The sequence below is a fragment of the Triticum aestivum genome, chromosome 5D, assembly GCF_018294505.1.
Source record: "Triticum aestivum cultivar Chinese Spring chromosome 5D, IWGSC CS RefSeq v2.1, whole genome shotgun sequence".
Taxonomy (NCBI): Eukaryota; Viridiplantae; Streptophyta; class Magnoliopsida; order Poales; family Poaceae; genus Triticum; species Triticum aestivum.
In genome coordinates this window covers 113855165-113881755 of record NC_057808.1, presented here as the reverse complement: position 1 = coordinate 113881755, position 26591 = coordinate 113855165, and the positions used below count along the sequence as shown (strand labels likewise).

The 26591-nt window shown below is 43.9% G+C and overlaps 1 protein-coding gene, 1 long non-coding RNA gene and 1 other non-coding gene across 3 annotated transcripts; 2 read left to right on the top strand and 1 right to left on the bottom strand.

Moving 5' to 3' along the window:
• Nucleotides 1-3657: 3657 nt before the first annotated feature.
• Nucleotides 3658-7570, bottom strand: LOC123119762 (uncharacterized). The gene is made up of 2 exons (XR_006458824.1): nucleotides 7301-7570; nucleotides 3658-6565 (listed from the first exon to the last, which is right to left on the bottom strand). It is a non-coding gene; the product is annotated as an uncharacterized lncRNA (long non-coding RNA).
• Nucleotides 7571-10034: 2464 nt separating this feature from the next.
• TRNAS-AGA (transfer RNA serine (anticodon AGA)) lies at nucleotides 10035-10116 on the top strand. Its single transcript has one exon. It is a non-coding gene; the product is annotated as a tRNA-Ser (tRNA).
• A 7111-nt stretch (nucleotides 10117-17227) lies between these two features.
• Nucleotides 17228-17887, top strand: LOC123120327 (F-box protein SKIP19-like). Its single transcript, XM_044540298.1, has 2 exons — nucleotides 17228-17544; nucleotides 17674-17887. The coding sequence occupies exons 1-2, from the start codon at nucleotides 17228-17230 to the stop codon at nucleotides 17885-17887; spliced, it is 531 nt and encodes a 176-aa protein (XP_044396233.1).
• Nucleotides 17888-26591: the final 8704 nt, after the last annotated feature.

Here is a 26591-nt window from a genome sequence, read left to right as displayed (position 1 = left end):
GGTGGCGACGGCAGGCGGAGGTGGGGCTCCGGCGGCGAGCGGCGCGTGGGGAAGCACCGGCGGTCGCGGCGGTTGCATTAGGCGGAATCGGCAGCAGCGGGCAGGAGCGGGGGCGGTCGGCCGGAGCAGGCACGGCCTGGCGCGGTTGTTTGCGGCGGCCCTGACGAGCGCGAGGAGCATCGGGCGTATGCCGGCGACTGGCAGGCAGCGGCGGCGCGCGGGACTGCGCGGGCGGGCGCCGGAGCGGGGTGAGCGGGGCGAGGCAGAGCATGGCCGCTGGCGAGGGGAGCGACAGACTTGGGTGGGCGAGCGCGTGTTGCGAAGCAACAACAGGGCAGTAGGCAGGAGCAGGGGAGGAGCGGCCCCAGGCGCGGCCGGAGCAAGACGAAGAGGACGGCAGGACTACGGCTCTACCTAGCTACAGTCCGAAACTGAGCTTAATGACAGGGGGAATTGCAGTGGCGCTCATAGAGAGGGAGACGATGGAGAGCTCGCATGGACGCGGGGAGGACCGGAGTGGGGCTAATCGCCGGCAAGGGCGACGACCGCCATGGGTGACGAGGAGGCCGAAGGCGACGAAGCAGCCACATCTCATCCGATCTACGGACGTAGTCGACGTAGGGGTCGACGTCGCTGCTCTTGGCATCCTATGGCGCCGTGGGGAAGCTCTGGTGCGCGCGGTCGACCACGTTGCAGTAATGGCGAGGCGGCGGCGGCGGCTCAGCCACGTGTGCGGGAGAGGATAGCAACGGAAGGAAATGAAGGTGGGGAACTAGGGTTCGTCCACGAGGTCGGGGCGGTCTTATACTCCTCCTGCGCCCCTGTAGTGTCGCGGTGGCGAGCATCAGCCGGCGGCATCGCGCACGGACGGCCAGGGTGTGCACACGGCCACTGGTGAACCGGAGGAAGGAGCAAGGAGTTTAGGTGGGCTGGCATGGTTGGCCTGGTGGCCAGCTGGGCCGAGGCCCAACGGGGGAGGGGGGATTTCTTTTGCTTTTACTTTAGTTTTTTGTCTTTGTTTTTCTTTTTACTTATTTTTCCCTATTGTTTTCTCTTAATTCCAATATACTTTATTGTTAGTAAAATATCAAAGTTGTACCTAATTTAGTATATGTAATTATGCCACCACATTTAACTTGGCACATAAAGTAAAATAGTTTGTGATGGTTTATTATTATAAAAGCTTTTAAATAATTGTTTTTACTGCTGTTTTATTCATCTTATAGTATTTAAATATTTTATAAAGGTGTGATTTCTCCATCATAATTACCTATGCAATATTTGGTTGACTCCGAACATTTTAGTTTTAAAATTTAAAAACTTTTATTATTTGATTTGATTTTAAATTTGAATCGGTTTCGAACTAACGCGAGATTAGCAACAATAACCGTGGTGACGTGGCACCATTAGCAGAGAATTACTGTAGCGTAATTATCCGGGCGTCACAATTGAACCAAAGCTAAGCACTTCTCCCATTGCAAAAAAGATCAATCTAGTAGGCCAAACCAAACTGATAATTCGAAGAGACTTGCAAATATAACAAATCATACGTAAAAGAATTCAGAGGAGATTCAAATATTGTTCATAGATAATCTTGATCATAAACCCACAATTCATCGGATCTCAACAAACACAGCGCAAAAAAGAATTACATCGAATAGATCTCCAAGAAGATCGAGGAAAACTTTCTATTGAGATCCAAAGAGAGACAAGAAGCTATCTAGCTAATAACTATGGACCCGAAGGTCTGTGGTAAACTACTCACACATCATCGAAGAGGCTATGGTATTGATGTAGAAGCCCTCCGTGATCGATTCCCCCTTCAGCGGAGCGCCGGAAAAAGCCCCAAGATGGGATCTCACTGGTACAGAAGGTTGTGGTGGTGGAAATAGGGTTTCGTGGTGCTCCTGGATGTTTTCGGGGTATATGGGTATATATAGGAGGAAGTAGGTCGGTGGAGCTGCGAGGGGCCTCCTCGATTCTTTCTTGACGTCCACTCCAAGTCCTCTGGATCACGTTTGTTCCAAAAATCACTTTCCCGAAGGTTTCATTCCGTTTGATATTTCTTTTCTACGAAACACTGAAATAGGCAAAAAAAAAAGCAATTTGCACTAGGCCTTCGGTTAATAGGTTAGTCCCAAAAATAATATAAAAGTGTATAATAAATCCCATTAAACATCCAAAATAGATAATATAATAGCATGAAACAATCAAAAATTATAGATACGTTGGAGACGTATCAAGATTCATGAAAGATGTGAGTTATATTTAACTAAGGAAACTTTAAGGTGGCTACTTTAATACACATATGGGTGGAATGGTTGGGGCACCCTGGGGATATACCAGTGGCTTGCCCGGGAACCTGGGGATATACCAATGTTGTCCTAGGAGATCCCGAGGTATCTGTGTGATTATCCTATTGGAATGCCACCCAGGCTCAAAGGGATCATAAGATTATTCATGCTAGAAACTTCCGTGTGCAGCCACAAGCCATTATGGGCTCTGGCATAGTTGAGTAAATTGTGGAAATCCTTTTTCATGATGGGCTAGGAGATGTAGGGGATTGTAGGTGTACCGGCCTATCTATCGGTTAAGTGGACCTCTTCGGAAAGACTGTGTCTCGGTCATCCGTTTCTCAAACATCATGCAGTGCGAGAAATACAACGGACGAGATCGAGTCTTGTGGGGAAAAGGGCGCAAACCTTTACAAAGTGTACAAACTAATCATGATTAGTCGTGTCCCCGGTTATGGACATCTTGAGTATCTGGTACTTGAATTATTTGATTGATCTCCTCACTCTATTTAATGAAATTGTTGGGTTATTAATGATTTGGTAATTTTGGGATTGAGTTGGGGTTATCTTCTCAATATGGGTAATTTAACTTGGTAGTTAAATAAAATCTATTCCTTTATTGTAGAAAAAATTGGCTTTATGCAAATATTAAACTAAGAGCCTCCATCAGCCAAATATGCATGTAGTGATAGCCATTTACTCAGCATTGCTCTACAGTGTGAAATTGCCAGTACATTCAATGTACTGACCTACATGGCTGCAATGTCTCATGTTGCAGGATTCTTACGACACGGGAGGAGTCGACGCCGCGCGGGACTCCGCCTGGGTCCTGAGTAAATGTCCCAGGCGCGCCGACGTCGCCTTCCCCGAGTCCAGCCAGGACACGGGAGGAGCCGCCGACGCCCGGGACTCCGCCTCCCGAGGCCGAGCCCCCCTTTATACGCTGCACCGGGGGCCCCTCTTGGACCCCGTCTGCGCCGCTCGCTGCCGCTTTACGTCGCCGCGCCGCATCTCGTCACCGCTGCCACCACTTCTCGCTGCCGCCGCAACCACGCGCAGCTCCCGCCGCCGCGCCGCTAGTCGTCGCCGTCTTCCGCGCCGCGCCTAGCCGCCGTCCCGCCTCGCCGGAGTCGTCGTCGCCGCCGCCCCATCTCGCCGGAATCCCGATCCATCGTCGTCGCCTATCCGCTAACCGCCGCCACCGGTTTTCTCGCCAAAACCGTCGAACCACCGACCGGTATAGAACTGATCCCCTATCCGGTTTTTTTCGGTTTTTCTTTTAGATCGGTTTATTATTTTAGTTAGTTTATTTAGCGGACGTTCATCCGTTAGTTTCGGTAGCGAACGATTTTCATTCGTTAGGTTTCTGTAGCGAATGTTCGTTCGTAGATTTTTCTTTTTCTGTTAATTTTCAGCCAGGGACCTATTCATAAATGTTTTCATCACGGATTAGTCCCTGATTTTTAAACCCTCATAACTTTTTGCTCGTTTATCCAAATCCAACGAAAACAACGCCCACTTCTTCGTTATGATCCCCTCTACCCAGATAACCAACTTAAACATGTTTTTGACAGTTTAAAACTTGGTTTCAAACAGATTTGAATTTAAACTTCTATTGATCATAACTTGAGTTTTATAATTCCGATTTAGTTGATTCTTTTTGCTATTGAAGCTCTTGACCTAAACTTTCTGATAAGACCAAATACACCCAATTTTGATACTGTTAGAAATTGTTTTCTGTTGCAAGAGTTAATTGCTTGTTTTCAAAGTTTTTTGAGATCTTTTCTTTGATTCTTTTGCATGAGTGCTTATGTATGCAATTGCTTACTTACAATAGATTGATCGGAGTGTGACGAGTAGATCTATCACGAGTTATGAGTGCGACGAATCTTCATCAACGGTACAAGGCAAGTTCACACTTTGATCATATTTTTCATACCCAGTTTTTTTATACATTAGTTTCAACCCTCAAACATTGCATGAGTAGGATTTGGTAACATGTGGGCGTGGGAAGTAGTTGTTGAGGTAGGAGCTTATTGTCTTTTATCAAACCCCGGGTATTATACGTTATGCTTATATTGCTTTGCTATGCTCGTAGACATGGATTGGTATGTGAGATTCATGAAAGATGTGAGAGTTACATTTAACTAAGGGAACTTTAAGGTGGCTACTTTAATACACATCTGGGTGAAAATGGTTGGTGCACCCTGGGGATATACCAGTGGCTTGCCCGGGCACCTGGGGATATACCAGTGTTCCTAGGAGATCCCGGGTATCCGTGTGATCATCCTATTGGAATGCCACCCAGGCTCAAAGGGATCGAAAGATTATTCATGCTGTAAACTTCCGTGTGCTCTGGCATAGTTGAGTAAGTTGTGGGAATCCTTTTCATGATGGGCTAGCAGATGTAGGGGATTGTAGGTGTACCGGCCTATCTATCGGTTAAGGGGACCTCTTCGGAAAGACTGTGTCTCGGTCATCCGTTTCTCAAACATCATGCAGTGTAAGAAATACAACGGAGGAGATCGAGTTGTGGGGAAAAGTGCGCAAATCTCTGCAGAGTGTACAAACTAATCATGATTAGCCGTGTCCCCGGTTATGGACATCTTCAGTATCTGATACTTATTAATTTGATTGATCTCATCACTCTATTTAAAGAGATTGTTGGGTTATTAATGATTTGGTGATTTTGGGATTGAGTTGGGTTTACCTTCTCTATATGGGCAATTTAACTTGGTAGTTAGATAAAATCTATTTCTTTGTTGTAGGGAAAAATTAGTTTTATGCAAATATTAAACTTAGAGCCTCCACCAACCAAATATGCATGTAGTGATAGCCATTTACTCAGCATTGCTCTACAGTGTGAAATTGCCAGTACATTCAATGTACTGACCTACATGGCTGCAATGTCTCAGAGCATCTTCTGCCGTTGAGCCCCCTAGGAGGCATTTTTTCGCCGCCTGGGGGGCTACCGGCGAAGATTTTGGCCTGGGGATGAAAATCTTCCCAGCCGTGTCCACCCCCAAGCCGCCCCGTCCTTCCAGCAGCACGTCCTCGCCGCCTCCGCTGGCCGCTGCTGCCCCCGCCCACTATGGACGCCGCTGCTCGTGCCCGTGGCCACGCCGCCCGCTCGCGCCCGTGGCCGCGCCGCCGACGGGACAAGGACGACGTTCTACGACGGCGCTGGTTCCGGCTTCTTGCGGGAGGAGGTGGAGGAGATCTTGGGCGTGGCCGGGCGACCGCTTCCTCCCTCGACGCCAGTGGCCGGGGATGTCGTCTGTGCGGCGTCGACGAGGACTGGAGGCGCCGCGGCGGCCGACGGGGCGAGCTGGAGAGGAGGCACGCGCGCGACGGGAGGAGGAAAGGGTGGGGAGAGAGAGACGAAAAGGTGGGGAGAGAGAGACGAAAAGGTGGGGGGGAGGAGATATGTCACTGCATGTGGGGGCGCGCCTGCAAAAGGCAAAATTAGCCCCCCAGGTGCCCCCCGGGTTCCTGGGTTTGGGTTGGGGCTGCCGGCGCCGATTTTTGCTTCATCCGGCAAAAAAGGAGACTTTGGGGGCACGAGTGGGAAGATTTTTATCCACCGGCGCGCAAAAACGTGCTTGGGAGGGCTTCCTGGGGGGCGGCTGGAGATGCTCTCATGGATTCTTACGACGAGTAAGTGATATGTTAGGGTTACGATGTCTACACTCAACTTTGCCATTGGTGTTGATGGGAATACACAACCTTATTGTTACTTCCGCTATATGGATTGAGGTAATAGTATTTTCGTTACTTTATACATGTAATTACCTCTGTTATAAATCCTCGAGTACTGTGTGTGTCAGCATACCGATCTAGGGATGACACTTAAGCACAGAGACTTGATCCATTCGGATCGGGTCGCTACAAAACTCCTCACGCATACCCTTGGAAATAGGGCACACATGGATGTGCAACCAAGAAACCACACACACAAACTGCTTGAACATGGTTTACGCAGTGTATCCGTGTATCCATCTGAATATCATCGAATGTGCAACTGGTTAGCCCTTATTGTGCAACTTCATAAGTTGGCTAGCCAACTAACATACGTATATGTGTCATCCAACTACATTTGCATCCCTGTGCAACTGTTACAATAAACTAGCCAACTGGTTACTTATATGAACACAACTTAAGAGAAAACAGAGAAACCACACAGATGCATTTTGAGAGGGTTGAGCAAAACCATCTAAACTATCCTCTTAGTACTCTTATGTACTTCCTTCCTTCTATTTCAGCTCAAATCACTGTAAAAAGAAATCAATAAATCGTCATGCTGGGATCAGACAATTTGGCCGGGGAGCACCACGCCGGAATCCCTCGCCGAATCTGCGTGATACGGAGGTGACTCGCCATGAAACTCGTATCCCACTAGAACACGCACTCTCGGCTCCCCCTGACTAAATAGGAACTCCCAAAATAAAAATGAACAAAATGTCCTGCCAACTAAATGATCTAGAGTGTGCGGGATGCAACCAATTGACGTATGAGCGTGTGCAACTGGAAAATGAAATTGAAAAACACACTCCTAATCGTCCTTCATGCTGTAATCCAACTATGTTGGCATCCGTGTGCAACTTTTACAACTAGCTAGCCAACTATTCTTGCTCCGTTTACAACTTATACTAGAAAATTTCAATAAAAAACACGGAGGAACCCAGATGCAAAAGAGATGTACGACAACCTATGATATCCCATTATCTACTCGTTCTGGTTGAAACTCAAACCTCGCTGAATCCCCATGCCTCCCTAGTTCGAAAGCAGCACGAGAGCTTTGCTCATGACACCAACGCCACCATGGCCGTAACTGTGTAAAGTGAACGCGGTTAACCACCGCTATGGGCTGCCCGGCAAACTCGTCCCCCGCCGTCGTGACCTCTCCATGTTGAGTACCGCCCCCTCTCCGAACAAATACGAGCAATACGAGCTGCTCCGAGGCGGGACCTATGCCAGGGAAGCCATGGGTAGGAGTAGGACCTTACCTGCACTGGCGACGAGCAGCGAACCCCCCCGCGGGCTAACGTCTTCAGCTTCCTCCGCGCAACTTCAGCTACGGTGGCAGTTGATCCACTTCCCAATGTTCGCCGCCCATCTTTGGCTGCGGTTGTGGCGCCGGTTACCTTTGCCTCCTCCGGTGGTTACCGCTGGATCTGGCCTGATTTGGGAGGAGGAAAATGGGGAACGAGGACAGGACTGAGAGAGGAGGGCCGTGGAATAAAAGCCGTTTCACCCAAGCGTGCTCTACCTCCGCCAGTAACAAGTGGACCCCGCCTGTGGGAACACGTTGCGACGCGCGCGGACCAGGTGATCGGCGCTGCGATGGGCGCAGCCACGTGCGCAAAGCGGCCTCACTTCCGACCAGGTAGAGCCTGGAAATTGTGGCCGTGCGATCTTGTTTGATCCAGCGGTGCCCGTTCACAGGGCCGTCCCACAGATACATGGGGCCCCGGGGCAAGAAAAGAATAAGGGGTCCTTCTTGAGACATAAAAGCTCAGTTTTTTTTCAAAAGTAATATAATATAGATATCCAGCATATAGTATAGATTGGTGATCTTTCGACTCTAAGACTGGCAGTACCACTATTTATCGATCAAGAGAAATGCATCGGGATAGTAATGAAATAATATAGCTCCACAAAATATCGATTTCCTAATTGTCAATAGAGACATCAATTTTTTGGCACAACAAATGATCTTGTAAAAACTGGTTGCTACTTAATCATTTGTGTTACCATGAGATATAAAATTAATGCATCGACTTACATTTGTTCTGGATCCTCCCCCAATCTGGCTGACACCACGAAGTGGATAAAATTCCTCCCTTTTCCTAGACTACTGCCTGAGCCCTCTCACATTTGGATCCAATGAAGAGCGGAAGAAGATCCACGGAGATTAGCAGATGTGCGACGTTTGAATCATGCACAGAGCTATTTATCAACGAATCTTTGAATTGAAGAACGACATTACAGGAAAGAAGAACATGTACTTTCCTGGTCTCTCCAAAGTCTAGGAAACGGCCAGAGCATTGAGAAAGGAAGGAGAGCTGATTGGGGAATGATTTGCGCCGTAGATATCCATTAATGACTGGCCACGACTTTGGAATCGGAGCGGGGACGCCGAGACTGGGATTTGGCGAAGTAGAGGAATCGCGGGTCTGGGGTCCAGTGCAGATTGATTATCGATCAATTCCTTCGTGAGGTTTGCCTAATGGGCTTTCCTTGCACGGTTCCTGGGACATTGTTTTTTTTTTCGTGTATTTTCTTTGGGCTCCATGAAGGTATACTATCTGGGCCGGGGCCCCTGCCTCCTCGGGGCCCAGGGCGGGCGCCCCGTTTGCCCGGCCTATGGGCCGGGCCTGCCCGTTCAGCCGCTCATTTCCACCATATAGTGCGCGTGCACTTTCAAGAATTTGAGAATTAGTTTTGGGGTATCAATTTTTTTTGTCATCCATTGGAGATGCTCTAGCAAGCTGGTTTTCCAAACGGTGGATCACTGGGACGAGCATCTCCCATGCATCAATGGTTAAAATCAAGGAGAAGCCAGTCAAAATCTGTCACCTCCCCATCCTCGAACATCACCTGTATTTTCTCTCTCACCGATGCAGTATCAGCGGCCTTGATAATCTCAGTCCAGTTGCTTTTTTAGCTTTTGCGGCCAGTGGTTTTGATCGTGACGGTGAACCTCCAAGTGTATTATGCGATGCACGTTGCTTGGATATCATGCACAATTGGTCGGGATTCCAACCTACAACTCCCGATGGCATCAATTTGAAAACTCCATTAAGCAGCAGATGTTATTGGCATCAACACAAGTACGTACAGTCATAGAGCCTGAGATTGAAAAATGAAGCAAACTCAGATGCTTATAGTTTTATTTATGTTACCGTGATTATCTTCTTAGTAGACATTGCTCCTGTATAGCGAAGTACGTACATGCAGCTCGGCAGCACACCATGGCTCCGATGGCGAGCTCGAGCAAATCGCCACTGGGGATGGAGCGAGCAAGGCAGGGCTTGCCGGCGGTGGGCGTCCTGGCTCCGCCGGTCCGCGCACTGATGGAGTACCCGGCAGATCTAGGGCCGGCCGGCGCGGCGGCACGACTGCACAAATCAGAGTGATTTTGGCGGTGTTTGATACTCCCTCTGTTTTTATATAGGATGTATAGTTTTTGGCATGAAAATTAAAAACCGCATTTAAAGAAAAAAATTCATAAGTTTTGGACGAGATTACACCTAATTAATTGAGATGAGAAAATAGAGGAGCTTGCCTGATATAAGGAAATGTAATCAAATCTCTTAAAAAATTATCCAAACGAGGGATGCAACGCAATGCACCTTATATTTCAGACTTTTTCTCGAAAATATATACACCTTATATCAAGAAACAATGGGAGTAAATAAAAGTACAAAACGAACTCCATAGATGAGATGCCATGCCTCATTTTTGTCAAACAAATTTGTACGTATCAAGTGCCATGCATATACTCCTTCTGTTTGGAATTACTTGTCGCAGTGGATATATCTAGACGTATTTTAGTTTTAAATACATCTATTTTCGAGACAAATAATTTCGAACGGAGGGAGTATTAGTTATCGAACTAGAAGGCTGTGGCGAAGTCTGCTCACATTCGCTTTCAAAGAAAAAATCTTTTGGCATTAAGTTGTGGCCACTAATAATTGGCTACAAGTATATAGCGGAGAGTCCATTTCTTTTACCAAAGTGGTCGTGCCGGAGTGGTTATCGGGCATGACTAGAAATCATGTGGGCTTTGCCCGCGCAGGTTCGAATCCTGCCGACCACGTTATATTTTTTGTTTTATTGTAAAGTTTTGGATCTCGCTGCAACGAACTTCATTAGCAACACTATCTTATTATCACTAGTTTGTTGTTAAAATTTTAAATCTTCCTACAACGAATTTCACTAGCACACTATCTTATAATCTCTAGTCTGTTGGCCTCACGTTATACCTTTTGTTTTATTGTAAAATTTTGGATCTTGCTCCAACGAATTTCATTAGCAACACTATCTTATTATCACTGGTTTGTTGGTTTCACAAGCAACATTACCAAGTTTCTATTTGTTGTATTCGCAAAAAAAGTTTCTATTTGTTGTAATTTTGAATCTTACTTTTGTTGTTAAAATTTCGAATCTTCCTCCAACGAATTTCACTAGCACACTTATCTTATTATATCTAGTCTGTTGGCTTCACCAGCAACATTATCAAATAAATCATCAATAACAAGAAATCCCTTACAAGTAAACAACAAAAATTAACTCATGTACAAGTAAACAACAAAAATCAACTCATGTAGTTGCATATACACAATCTCAATCGCATTATACTTTTTCTTACATTTTTCTATGGATTCCGTCCTTGCGACATATCTCAATCTCAACCTAATAAAAAATTCCATGTTGAACCACTGGAACAAAATTGTCCCGTTGCACCCATGGGTATTTAGCACCAACGACCACGTTATATTTTTTGTTTTATTGTAAAGTTTTGGATCTCGCTGCAACGAACTTCATTAGCAACACTATCTTATTATCACTAGTTTGTTGTCAAAATTTTAAATCTTCCTACAACGAATTTCACTAGCACACTATCTTATAATCTCTAGTCTGTTGGCCTCACGTTATACCTTTTGTTTTATTGTAAAATTTTGGATCTTGCTCCAACGAATTTCATTAGCAACACTATCTTATTATCACTGGTTTGTTGGTTTCACAAGCAACATTACCAAGTTTCTATTTGTTGTATTCGCAAAAAAAGGTTTCTATTTGTTGTAATTTTGAATCTTACTTTTGTTGTTAAAATTTCGAATCTTCCTCCAACGAATTTCACTAGCACACTTATCTTATTATCTCTAGTCTGTTGGCTTCACCAGCAACAATATCAAATAAATCATCAATAACAAGAAATCCCTTACAAGTAAACAACAAAAATTAACTCATGTACAAGTAAACAACAAAAATCAACTCATGTAGTTGCATATACACAATCTCAATCGCATTATACTTTTTCTTACATTTTTCTATGGATTCCGTCCTTGCGACATATCTCAATCTCAACCTAATAAAAAATTCCATGTTGAACCACTGGAACAAAATTGTCCCGTTGCACCCATGGGTATTTAGCACCAACGACCACGTTATATTTTTTGTTTTATTGTAAAGTTTTGGATCTCGCTGCAACGAACTTCATTAGCAACACTATCTTATTATCACTAGTTTGTTGTCAAAATTTTAAATCTTCCTACAACGAATTTCACTAGCACACTATCTTATAATCTCTAGTCTGTTGGCCTCACGTTATACCTTTTGTTTTATTGTAAAATTTTGGATCTTGCTCCAACGAATTTCATTAGCAACACTATCTTATTATCACTGGTTTGTTGGTTTCACAAGCAACATTACCAAGTTTCTATTTGTTGTATTCGCAAAAAAAGGTTTCTATTTGTTGTAATTTTGAATCTTACTTTTGTTGTTAAAATTTCGAATCTTCCTCCAACGAATTTCACTAGCACACTTATCTTATTATCTCTAGTCTGTTGGCTTCACCAGCAACATTATCAAATAAATCATCAATAACAAGAAATCCCTTACAAGTAAACAACAAAAATTAACTCATGTACAAGTAAACAACAAAAATCAACTCATGTAGTTGCATATACACAATCTCAATCGCATTATACTTTTTCTTACATTTTTCTATGGATTCCGTCCTTGCGACATATCTCAATCTCAACCTAATAAAAAAATTCCATGTTGAACCACTGGAACAAAATTGTCCCGTTGCACCCATGGGTATTTAGCACCAACGACCACGTTATATTTTTTGTTTTATTGTAAAGTTTTGGATCTCGCTGCAACGAACTTCATTAGCAACACTATCTTATTATCACTAGTTTGTTGTCAAAATTTTAAATCTTCCTACAACGAATTTCACTAGCACACTATCTTATAATCTCTAGTCTGTTGGCCTCACGTTATACCTTTTGTTTTATTGTAAAATTTTGGATCTTGCTCCAACGAATTTCATTAGCAACACTATCTTATTATCACTGGTTTGTTGGTTTCACAAGCAACATTACCAAGTTTCTATTTGTTGTATTCGCAAAAAAAGTTTCTATTTGTTGTAATTTTGAATCTTACTTTTGTTGTTAAAATTTCGAATCTTCCTCCAACGAATTTCACTAGCACACTTATCTTATTATATCTAGTCTGTTGGCTTCACCAGCAACATTATCAAATAAATCATCAATAACAAGAAATCCCTTACAAGTAAACAACAAAAATTAACTCATGTACAAGTAAACAACAAAAATCAACTCATGTAGTTGCATATACACAATCTCAATCGCATTATACTTTTTCTTACATTTTTCTATGGATTCCGTCCTTGCGACATATCTCAATCTCAACCTATTAAAAAAATTCCATGTTGAACCACTGGAACAAAATTGTCCCGTTGCACCCATGGGTATTTAGCACCAACGACCACGTTATATTTTATGTTTTATTGTAAAGTTTCGGATCTCGCTGCAACGAACTTCATTAGCAACACTATCTTATTATCACTAGTTTGTTGTCAAAATTTTAAATCTTCCTACAACGAATTTCACTAGCACACTATCTTATAATCTCTAGTCTGTTGGCCTCACGTTATACCTTTTGTTTTATTGTAAAATTTTGGATCTTGCTCCAACGAATTTCATTAGCAACACTATCTTATTATCACTAGTTTGTTGGTTTCACAAGCAACATTACCAAGTTTCTATTTGTTGTATTCGCAAAAAAAGGTTTCTATTTGTTGTAATTTTGAATCTTACTTTTGTTGTTAAAATTTCGAATCTTCCTCCAACGAATTTCACTAGCACACTTATCTTATTATCTCTAGTCTGTTGGCTTCACCAGCAACAATATCAAATAAATCATCAATAACAAGAAATCCCTTACAAGTAAACAACAAAAATTAACTCATGTACAAGTAAAAACAAAAATCAACTCATGTAGTTGCATATACACAATCTCAATCGCATTATACTTTTTCTTACATTTTTCTATGGATTCCGTCCTTGCGACATATCTCAATCTCAACCTAATAAAAAAATTCCATGTTGAACCATTGTCCCGTTGCACCCATGGGTATTTAGCACCAACGACCACGTTATATTTTTTGTTTTATTGTAAAGTTTTGGATCTCGCTGCAACGAACTTCATTAGCAACACTATCTTATTATCACTAGTTTGTTGTCAAAATTTTAAATCTTCCTACAACGAATTTCACTAGCACACTATCTTATAATCTCTAGTCTGTTGGCCTCACGTTATACCTTTTGTTTTATTGTAAAATTTTGGATCTTGCTCCAACGAATTTCATTAGCAACACTATCTTATTATCACTGGTTTGTTGGTTTCACAAGCAACATTACCAAGTTTCTATTTGTTGTATTCGCAAAAAAAGGTTTCTATTTGTTGTAATTTTGAATCTTACTTTTGTTGTTAAAATTTCGAATCTTCCTCCAACGAATTTCACTAGCACACTTATCTTATTATCTCTAGTCTGTTGGCTTCACCAGCAACATTATCAAATAAATCATCAATAACAAGAAATCCCTTACAAGTAAACAACAAAAATTAACTCATGTACAAGTAAACAACAAAAATCAACTCATGTAGTTGCATATACACAATCTCAATCGCATTATACTTTTTCTTACATTTTTCTATGGATTCCGTCCTTGCGACATATCTCAATCTCAACCTAATAAAAAAATTCCATGTTGAACCACTGGAACAAAATTGTCCCGTTGCACCCATGGGTATTTAGCACCAACGACCACGTTATATTTTTTGTTTTATTGTAAAGTTTTGGATCTCGCTGCAACGAACTTCATTAGCAACACTATCTTATTATCACTAGTTTGTTGTCAAAATTTTAAATCTTCCTACAACGAATTTCACTAGCACACTATCTTATAATCTCTAGTCTGTTGGCCTCACGTTATACCTTTTGTTTTATTGTAAAATTTTGGATCTTGCTCCAACGAATTTCATTAGCAACACTATCTTATTATCACTGGTTTGTTGGTTTCACAAGCAACATTACCAAGTTTCTATTTGTTGTATTCGCAAAAAAAGGTTTCTATTTGTTGTAATTTTGAATCTTACTTTTGTTGTTAAAATTTCGAATCTTCCTCCAACGAATTTCACTAGCACACTTATCTTATTATCTCTAGTCTGTTGGCTTCACCAGCAACAATATCAAATAAATCATCAATAACAAGAAATCCCTTACAAGTAAACAACAAAAATTAACTCATGTACAAGTAAACAACAAAAATCAACTCATGTAGTTGCATATACACAATCTCAATCGCATTATACTTTTTCTTACATTTTTCTATGGATTCCGTCCTTGCGACATATCTCAATCTCAACCTAATAAAAAAATTCCATGTTGAACCACTGGAACAAAATTGTCCCGTTGCACCCATGGGTATTTAGCACCAACGACCACGTTATATTTTTTGTTTTATTGTAAAGTTTTGGATCTCGCTGCAACGAACTTCATTAGCAACACTATCTTATTATCACTAGTTTGTTGTCAAAATTTTAAATCTTCCTACAACGAATTTCACTAGCACACTATCTTATAATCTCTAGTCTGTTGGCCTCACGTTATACCTTTTGTTTTATTGTAAAATTTTGGATCTTGCTCCAACGAATTTCATTAGCAACACTATCTTATTATCACTAGTTTGTTGGTTTCACAAGCAACATTACCAAGTTTCTATTTGTTGTATTCGCAAAAAAAGGTTTCTATTTGTTGTAATTTTGAATCTTACTTTTGTTGTTAAAATTTCGAATCTTCCTCCAACGAATTTCACTAGCACACTAATCTTATTATCTCTAGTCTGTTGGCTTCACCAGCAACATTATCAAATAAATCATCAATAACAAGAAATCCCTTACAAGTAAACAACAAAAATTAACTCATGTACAAGTAAACAACAAAAATCAACTCATGTAGTTGCATATACACAATCTCAATCGCATTATACTTTTTCTTACATTTTTCTATGGATTCCGTCCTTGCGACATATCTCAATCTCAACCTAATAAAAAAATTCCATGTTGAACCACTGGAACAAAATTGTCCCGTTGCACCCATGGGTATTTAGCACCAACGACCACGTTATATTTTTGTTTTATTGTAAAGTTTTGGATCTCGCTGCAACGAACTTCATTAGCAACACTATCTTATTATCACTAGTTTGTTGTCAAAATTTTAAATCTTCCTACAACGAATTTCACTAGCACACTATCTTATAATCTCTAGTCTGTTGGCCTCACGTTATACCTTTTGTTTTATTGTAAAATTTTGGATCTTGCTCCAACGAATTTCATTAGCAACACTATCTTATTATCACTGGTTTGTTGGTTTCACAAGCAACATTACCAAGTTTCTATTTGTTGTATTCGCAAAAAAAGGTTTCTATTTGTTGTAATTTTGAATCTTACTTTTGTTGTTAAAATTTCGAATCTTCCTCCAACGAATTTCACTAGCACACTTATCTTATTATCTCTAGTCTGTTGGCTTCACCAGCAACATTATCAAATAAATCATCAATAACAAGAAATCCCTTACAAGTAAACAACAAAAATTAACTCATGTACAAGTAAACAACAAAAATCAACTCATGTAGTTGCATATACACAATCTCAATCGCATTATACTTTTTCTTACATTTTTCTATGGATTCCGTCCTTGCGACATATCTCAATCTCAACCTAATAAAAAAATTCCATGTTGAACCACTGGAACAAAATTGTCCCGTTGCACCCATGGGTATTTAGCACCAACGACCACGTTATATTTTTTGTTTTATTGTAAAGTTTTGGATCTCGCTGCAACGAACTTCATTAGCAACACTATCTTATTATCACTAGTTTGTTGTCAAAATTTTAAATCTTCCTACAACGAATTTCACTAGCACACTATCTTATAATCTCTAGTCTGTTGGCCTCACGTTATACCTTTTGTTTTATTGTAAAATTTTGGATCTTGCTCCAACGAATTTCATTAGCAACACTATCTTATTATCACTAGTTTGTTGGTTTCACAAGCAACATTACCAAGTTTCTATTTGTTGTATTCGCAAAAAAAGGTTTCTATTTGTTGTAATTTTGAATCTTACTTTTGTTGTTAAAATTTCGAATCTTCCTCCAACGAATTTCACTAGCACACTTATCTTATTATCTCTAGTCTGTTGGCTTCACCAGCAACATTATCAAGTAAATCATAAATAACAAGAAATCCCTTACAAGTAAACAACAAAAATTAACTCATGTACAAGTAAACAACAAAAATCAACTCATGTAGTTGCATATACACAATCTCAATCGCATTATACTTTTTCTTACATTTTTCTATGGATTCCGTCCTTGCGACATATCTCAATCTCAACCTAATAAAAAAATTCCATGTTGAACCACTGGAACAAAATTGTCCCGTTGCACCCATGGGTATTTAGCACCAATGAGCCGAGCCGAGCCGGCTTGCCAAAACATGGCTAGGACCAAACTCGGCTCTCGTCATAATTGCATGACCATACATCGCGTCACTCACACAGCTCATCAAAATCTTGAATAATAATCCTAAATATTCTATTGGATCTTGTAAATTTTATGTGTCTACCTAATTTTATCTACAAAATCTCCTGCCACATTAATTTCATGCGATGTGACATGGAACACAATATTCCCATGTAAACCTAGTTAACATTTTTTTTGCAGCGATCCGTTAGCTAACCCTTCTAGTCTAGTATAAATTACATCCAAATAGAAGAAGAGCCTACGGAGAAATTATACGGGTCACCTGCATAAGAACACAGAGTCTCTCGTGCATGGAGGCGGAAATGGAGACAGACTGGTCGAAGCTAGCCCAGGACGCGCTCTGTCTGGTCTTCGTCAAGCTCGGCGCCGTGGAGGTCCTCATGGGTGCCGGCCTCGTGTGCCGCTCGTGGCTCCAGGCGGCCAAGCTGCCTGACCCCCTCTGGCAGTCTCTGGACATGGAGCGCCTCCACAGCAAGTTGTCCCTGAAGAACAAACCAACCCTGCGCGCGATGGCGAAGGAGGCTGTGGACCGCGCCAGCGGGCGGCTCGAGGCGTTCACAGCCGAGTGGTTCGTCGACGATGAGCTGCTCGGCTACATCGCGTCGAGGTGCTCCACTCTTATCCTCTCGACATGTGTTAACCAAATGTTCTCTAACCAGATCCATCCCACTAGCTAGGTTTCTTCCTGCTTACAGAGCGAGTTTGATTAGGTTGTTCTGAACTTGGATGCATGCAGGTCGCCGTCTCTGAGGAGCCTCAAGCTGGTCGACTGCAGCATCACCAATGGTGTATTGATGGATCTCCTCGACTGCTGCCCCTACCTGGAGGTTCTTTACGTCAGCGACTGCTGCAATATCATCATAGATGGCGCCCTGCTAGCCAAGTGTGGCCGGATCAGCGCATTGACGCTCATCCCCTTTTATTATGAGTGTTGTCGATTAGCATGGTGACATCGTATTTGTTCGGTTAGATCTGTCACCGTATGCTATCTGTTTACTTGTTAAAGATGTCAATGTTAGCAAGTTAACTAGAGGTGGTCGATACTCGTAAAAAAAACTAGAGGTGGCCGAATATTCTCCTCAGAGTTGCCTTAGAAGGGGAGGAGAACACTAAATATTTTCACATTTGTGCGTCTCAACGTTACCGAAAATCAAATCTCTCACGAAATAGGCTTTCGGCCCTTTTTATAGATAAAACATCGAAATCAAATCTGAAGCACAATGTGTTGGGAATCGTAGCATAATTTTAAAATTTTCCTACGCTCACCAAGATGCATCTATGGAGTATACTAGCAACGAGGGGAAAGGAGTGCATCTACATACCCTTGTAGATCGCGAGCGGAAGCGTTCCAATGAACGTGGATGACGGAGTCGTACTCGCCGTGATCCAAATCACCGATGACCGAGTGCCGAACGGACGGCACCTCCGCGTTCAACACACGTACGGTGCAGCGACGTCTCCTCCTTCTTGATCCAGCAAGGGGGAAGGAGAGGTTGATGGAGATCCAGCAGCACGACGGCTTGGTGGTGGATGTAGCGGGTCTCGGCAGGGCTTCGCCGAGCTTCTGCGAGACGGAGAGGTGTAGCAGGGGAGGAGGGAGGCGCCCAAAGGTGTCAGGTTTCTGCCCTCCCTCCCCCCTTTATATAGGCCCCCTTGGGGGGGTGCCGGCCCTGGAGATGGGATCTCAAGGGGGGGCGGCGTCCAAAGGGGGGAAGGGGGTGCCTTGCCCCCCAAGGCAAGTGGGAAGCCCCCCCACCCTAGGGTTCCCAACCCTAGGCGCATGGGGAAAGGCCCATGGGGGGCGCCCAGCCCACTAGGGGCTGGTTCCCTTCCCACTTCAGCCCATGGGGCCCTCCGGGATAGGTGGCCCCACCCGGTGGACCCCCGGGACCCTTCCGGTGGTCCCGGTACAATACCGGTAACCTCCGAAACTTTCCCGGTGGCCGAAACTTGACTTCCTATATATAATTCTTTACCTCCGGACCATTCCGGAACTCCTCGTGACGTCCGGCATCTCATCCGGGACTCCAAACAACTTTCGGGTTTCCGCATACACATATCTCTACAACCCTAGCGTCACCGAACCTTAAGTGTGTAGACCCTACGGGTTCGGGAGACATGCAGACATGACCGAGACGCCTCTCCGGTCAATAACCAACAGCGGGATCTGGATACCCATGTTGGCTCCCACATGTTCCACGATGATCTCATCGGATGAACCACGGTGTCGAGGATTCAATCAATCCCGTATGCAATTCCCTTTGTCAATCGGTATGTTACTTGCCCGAGATTCGATCGTCGGTATCCCAATACCTTGTTCAATCTCGTTACCGGCAAGTCTCTTTACTCGTACCGCAATGCATGATCCCGTGACTAACGCCTTAGTCACATTGAGCTCATTATGATGATGCATTACCGAGTGGGCCCAGAGATACCTCTCCGTCATACGGAGTGACAAATCCCAGTCTCGATCCGTGCCAACCCAACAGACACTTTCGGAGACACCCGTAGTGCACCTTTATAGTCACCCAGTTACGTTGTGACGTTTGGCACACCCAAAGAACTCCTACGGTATCCGGGAGTTGCACGATCTCATGGTCTAAGGAAAAGATACTTGACATTGGAAAAGCTTCTAGCAAACGAAACTACACGATCTTTTATGCTATGCTTAGGATTGGGTCTTGTCCATCACATCATTCTCCTAATGATGTGATCCCGTTATCAATGACATCCAATGTCCATAGTCAGGAAACCATGACTATCTGTTGATCAACGAGCTAGTCTACTAGAGGCTTACTAGGGACACGTTGTGGTCTATGTATTCACACATGTATTACGATTTCCGGACAATACAATTATAGCATGAACAATAGACAATTACCATGAACAAAGAAATATAATAATAACCATTTATTATTGCCTCTAGGGCATATTTCCAACAGTCTCCCACTTGCACTAGAGTCAATAATCTAGTTACATTGTGATGAATCGAACACCCATTGCGTCCTGGTGTTGATCATGTTTTGCTCTAGGGAGAGGTTTAGTCAACGGATCTGCTACATTCAGGTCTGTATGTACTTTACAAATATCTATGTCTCCATTTTGAACACTTTCACGAATGGAGTTGAAGCGACGCTTGATATGCCTAGTCTTCCTGTGAAACCTGGGCTCCTTCGCAAGTGCAATAGCTCCAGTGTTGTCACAGAAGAGAGTCATTGGGCCCGACGCATTGGGAATCACCCCTAGGTCGGTAATGAACTCCTTCATCCAGACTGCTTCCTGTGCAGCCTCCGAGGCTGCCATGTACTCCGCTTCACATGTAGATCCCGCCACGACGCTTTGCTTGCAACTGCACCAGCTTACTGCTCCTCCATTCAAAATATACACGTATCCGGTCTGTGACTTCGAGTCATCCAGATCTGTGTCGAAGCTAGCGTCGACGTAACCCTTTACGACGAGCTCTTCGTCACCTCCATAAACGAGAAACATATCCTTAGTCCTTTTCAGGTACTTTAGGATATTCTTGACCGATGTCCAGTGTTCCATGCCGGGATTACTTTGGTACCTTCCTACCAAACTTACGGCAAGGTTTACATCAGGTCTGGTACACAGCATGGCATACATAATAGACCCTATGGCCGAGGCATAGGGGATGACACTCATCTTTTCTATATCTTCTGCCGTGGTCGGGCATTGAGCCGTGCTCAATTGCACACCTTGCAATACAGGCAAGAACCCCTTCTTGGACTGATCCATATTGAACTTCTTCAATATCTTGTCAAGGTATGTACTTTGTGAAAGACCAATGAGGCGTCTTGATCTATCTCTATAGATCTTGATGCCTAATATATAAGCAGCTTCTCCAAGGTCCTTCATTGAAAAACACTTATTCAAATAGGCCTTTATACTTTCGAAGAATTCTATATCATTTCCCATCAATAGTATGTCATCCACATATAATATGAGAAATGCTACAGAGCTCCCACTCACTTTCTTGTAAACACAGGCTTCTCCATAAGTCTGTGTAAACCCAAACGCTTTGATCATCTCATCAAAGCGAATGTTCCAACTCCGAGATGCTTGCACCAGCCCATAGATTGAGCGCTGGAGCTTGCATACTTTGTTAGCATTCTTAGGATCGACAAAACCTTCCGGCTGCATCATATACAACTCTTCCTTAAGGAAGCCATTAAGGAATGCCATTTTGACGTCCATCTGCCATATCTCATAATCATAGTATGCGGCAATTGCTAATATGATTCGGACGGACTTCAGCTTCGCTACGGGTGAGAAAGTCTCATCGTAGTCAACCCCTTGAACTTGTCGATAACCCTTAGCGACAAGTCGAGCTTTGTAGATGGTCACATTACCATCTGCGTCCGTCTTCTTCTTAAAGATCCATTTGTTTTCTATGGCTCGCCGCTCATCGGGCAAGTCAGTCAAAGTCCATACTTTGTTTTCATACATGGATTCTATCTCGGATTTCATGGCTTCTAGCCATTTGTCGGAATCCGGGCCCGCCATCGCTTCTTCATAGTTCGAAGGTTCACCGTTGTCTAACAACATGATTTCCAGGACAGGGTTACCGTACCACTCTGGTGCGGAACGCGTCCTTGTGGACCTACGAAGTTCGGTAACTTGATCCGAAGCTTCATGATCATCATCATTAACTTCCTCCCCAGTCGGTGTAGGCACCACAGGAACATTTTCCCGCGCTGTGCTACTTTCCGGTTCGGAAGGGGTGACTATCACCTCATCAAGTTCCACTTTCCTCCCACTCAATTCTTTCGAGAGAAACTCCTTCTCCAGAAAGGACCCGTTCTTGGCAATGAAGATCTTGCCTTCGGATCTGAGGTAGAAGGTATACCCAATAGTTTCCTTAGGGTATCCTATGAAGACGCATTTCTCCGACTTGGGTTCGAGCTTTTCAGGTTGAAGTTTCTTGACATAAGCATCGCATCCCCAAACTTTTAGAAACGACAGCTTAGGTTTCTTCCCAAACCATAATTCATACGGTGTCGTCTCAACGGATTTCGACGGAGCCCTATTTAAAGTGAATGCGGCAGTCTCTAAAGCATAGCCCCAAAATGAGAGCGGTAAATCGGTAAGAGACATCATAGATTGCACCATATCCAATAGAGTGCGATTACGACGTTCGGACACACCATTTCTCTGAGGTGTTCCAGGCGGCGTGAGTTGTGAAACTATTCCACATTTCCTTAAGTGTGCACCAAACTCGTGACTTAAATATTCTCCACCACGATCTGATCGTAAGAATTTTATTTTTCTGTCACGTTGATTCTCAACCTCACTCTGAAATTCCTTGAACCTTTCAAAGGTTTCAGACTTGTGTTTCATTAGGTAGACATACCCATATCTACTTAAGTCATCAGTAAGAGTGAGAACATAACGATATCCTCCGCGAGCCTCAACACTCATTGGACCGCACACATCGGTATGTATGATTTCCAATAAGTTGGTTGCTCGCTCCATTGTTCCGGAGAACGGAGTCTTGGTCATCTTACCCATGAGGCATGGTTCGCACGTGTCAAATGATTCGTAATCAAGAGACTCCAAAAGTCCATCTGTATGGAGCTTCTTCATGCGCTTGACACCAATGTGACCAAGGCGGCAGTGCCACAAGTATGTGGGACTATCGTTATCAACTTTACATCTTTTGGTATTCACACTATGAACATGTGTAACATCACGTTCGAGATTCATCAAAAATAAACCATTGACCAGCGGGGCATGACCATAAAACATATCTCTCAAATAAATAGAACAACCATTATTCTCGGATTTAAATGAGTAGCCATCTCGAATTAAACGAGATCCAGATATAATGTTCATGCTCAAAGCTGGCACTAAATAACAATTATTGAGGTTTAAAACTAATCCCGTGGGTAGATGCAGAGGTAGCGTGCCGACGGCGATCACATCGACCTTGGAACCATTCCCGATGCGCATCGTCACCTCGTCCTTCGCCAGTCTCCGTTTATTCCGTAGTTCCTGTTTTGAGTTACAAATATGAGCAACCGCACCGGTATCAAATACCCAGGAGCTACTACGAGTACTGGTAAGGTACACATCAATTACATGTATATCACATATACCTTTGGTGTTGCCGGCCTTCTTCTTGTCTGCTAAGTATTTGGGGCAGTTCCGCTTCCAGTGACCATTTCCCTTGCAATAAAAGCACTCAGTCTCGGGCTTGGGTCCATTCTTTGACTTCTTCCCAGTAACTGGTTTACCGGGCGCGGCAACTCCCTTGCCGTCCTTCTTGAAGTTCTTCTTACCCTTGCCCTTCTTGAACTTAGTGGTTTTATTCACCATCAACACTTGATGTTCTTTTCTGATCTCCCCTTCCGCTGATTTCAGCATTGAATATATACCTCAGGAATGGTCTTTTCCATCCCCTGCATATTGTAGTTCATCACAAAGCTCTTGTAGCTTGGTGGAAGCGACTGGAGGATTCTGTCAATGACCGCGTCATCCGGGAGATTAACTCCCAGCTGAGACAAGCGGTTGTGCAACCCAGACATTCTGAGTATGTGCTCACTAACAGAACTGTTCTCCTCCATTTTACAGCTGAAGAACTTGTCGGAGACATCATATCTCTCGACCCGGGCATGAGCTTGGAAAACTAATTTCAGCTCCTCGAACATCTCATATGCTCCATGTTTCTCAAAACGCTTTTGGAGACCCGGTTCTAAGCTGTAAAGCATGCCGCACTGAACGAGGGAGTAATCATCAGCACGTTGCTGCCAAGCGTTCATAACGTCTTGGTTCTCTGGGATTGGTGCATCACCTAGCGGTGCTTCTAAGACATAATCTTTCTTGGCTACTATGAGGATGATCCTCAGGTTCCGGACCCAGTCCGTATAGTTGCTGCCATCATCTTTCAGCTTGGTTTTCTCTAGGAACACATTGAAATTGAGGACAACGTTGGCCATTTGATCTACAAGACATAGTGTAAAGATTTTAGACTAAGTTCATGATAATTAAGTTCATCTAATCAAATTACTTAATGAACTCCCACTCAGATAGACATCCCTCTAGTCATCTAAGTGAAACATGATCCGAGTTAACTAGGCCGTGTCCGATCATCACGTGAGACGGACTAGTCAAGATCGGTGAACATCTCCATGTTGATCGTATCTTCTATACGACTCATGCTCGACCTTTCGGTCCTCCGTGTTCCGAGGCCATGTCTGTACATGCTAGGCTCGTCAAGTCAACCTAAGTGTATTGCGTGTGTTCCGAGGCCATGTCTGTACATGCTAGGCTCGTCAACACCCGTTGTATGCGAACGTTAGAATCTATCACACCCGATCATCACGTGGTGCTTCGAAACAACGAACCTTCGCAACGGTGCACAGTTAGGGTGAACACTTTCTTGAAATTATCATAAGGGATCATCTTACTTACCACCGTCGTTCTAAGCAAATAAGATGCAAAAACATGATAAACATCACATGCAATCAAATAGTGACATGATATGGCCAATATCATTATGCTCCTTTGATCTCCATCTTCGGGGCACCATGATCATCTTCGTCACCGGCATGACACCATGATCTCCATCATCATGATCTCCATCATCGTGTCTTCATGAAGTCGTCACGCCAACGATTACTTCTACTTCTATGGCTAACGCGTTTAGCAACAAAGTAAAGTAATTTACATGGCGTTATTCAATGACACGCAGGTCATGCAAAATAATAAAGACAACTCCTATGGCTCCTGCCGGTTGTCATACTCATCGACATGCAAGTCGTGATTCCTATTACAAGAATATGATCAATCTCATACATCACATATATCATTCATCACATCTTCTGGCCATATCACATCACATAACACATGCTGCAAAAACGAGTTAGACGTCCTCTAATTGTTGTTGCAAGTTTTTACGTGGTTTGTAGGTTTCTAGCAAGAACGTTTCTTAACTACGTATGACCACAACGTGATTTGCCAATTTCTATTTACCCTTCATAAGGACCCTTTTCATCGAATCCGTTCCGACTAAAGTAGGAGAGACAGACACCCGCTAGCCACCTTATGCAACTAGTGCATGTCAGTCGGTGGAACCTGTCTCACGTAAGCGTACGTGTAAGGTCGGTCCGGGCCGCTTCATCCTACAATGCCGCCGAAACAAGAGACGACTAGTAGCGGCAAGAAGAATTGGCAACATCAACGCCCACAACTTCTTTGTGTTCTACTCGTGCATAGTAACTATGCATAGGCCTGGCTCATGATGCCACTGTTGGGAATCGTAGCATAATTTTAAAATTTTCCTACGCTCACCAAGATGCATCTATGGAGTATACTAGCAACGAGGGGAAAGGAGTGCATCTACATACCCTTGTAGATCACGAGCGGAAGCGTTCCAATGAACGTGGATGACGGAGTCGTACTCGCCGTGATCCAAATCACCGATGACCGAGTGCCGAACGGACGGCACCTCCGCGTTCAACACACGTACGGTGCAGCGACGTCTCCTCCTTCTTGATCCAGCAAGGGGGAAGGAGAGGTTGATGGAGATCCAGCAGCACGACGGCTTGGTGGTGGATGTAGCGGGTCTCGGCAGGGCTTCGCCGAGCTTCTGCGAGACGGAGAGGTGTAGCAGGGGAGGAGGGAGGCGCCCAAAGGTGTCAGGTTTCTGCCCTCCCTCCCCCCCTTTATATAGGCCCCTGGGGGGGCGCCGGCCCTGGAGATGGGATCTCAAGGGGGGGGGGGCGGCCAAAGGGGGGAAGGGGGTGCCTTGCCCTCCAAGGCAAGTGGGAAGCCCCCCCACCCTAGGGTTCCCAACCCTAGGCGCATGGGGAAAGGCCCATGGGGGCGCCCAGCCCACTAGGGGCTGGTTCCCTTCCCACTTCAGCCCATGGGGCCCTCCGGGATAGGTGGCCCCACCCGGTGGACCCCCGGGACCCTTCCGGTGGTCCCGGTACAATACCGGTAACCCCCGAAACTTTCCCGGTGGCCGAAACTTGACTTCCTATATATAATTCTTTACCTCCGGACCATTCCGGAACTCCTCGTGACGTCCGGGATCTCATCCGGGACTCCGAACAACTTTCGGGTTTCCGCATACACATATCTCTACAACCCTAGCGTCAATTAAGAAAAACTAACTAAATAAATGGAAAATGAAAATTAATAGAATTCTTTTTTATTTATTTTTTCTTCAAATCCAAAAAATTTCTCTTTTTTATACATAGGTCGTCGATTCGGCATTGGTTAAAAAAGGGCAGGGTGCCCGAACCTTAAGTGTGTAGACCCTACGGGTTCGGGAGACATGCAGACATGACCGAGACGCCTCTCCGGTCAATAACCAACAGCGGGATCTGGATACCCATGTTGGCTCCCACATGTTCCACGATGATCTCATCGGATGAACCACGGTGTCGAGGATTCAATCAACCCCGTATGCAATTCCCTTTGTCAATCGGTATGTTACTTGCCCGAGATTCGATCGTCGGTATCCCAATACCTTGTTCAATCTCGTTACCGGCAAGTCTCTTTACTCGTACCGCAATGCATGATCCCGTGACTAACGCCTTAGTCACATTGAGCTCATTATGATGATGCATTACCGAGTGGGCCCAGAGATACCTCTCCGTCATACGGAGTGACAAATCCCAGTCTCGA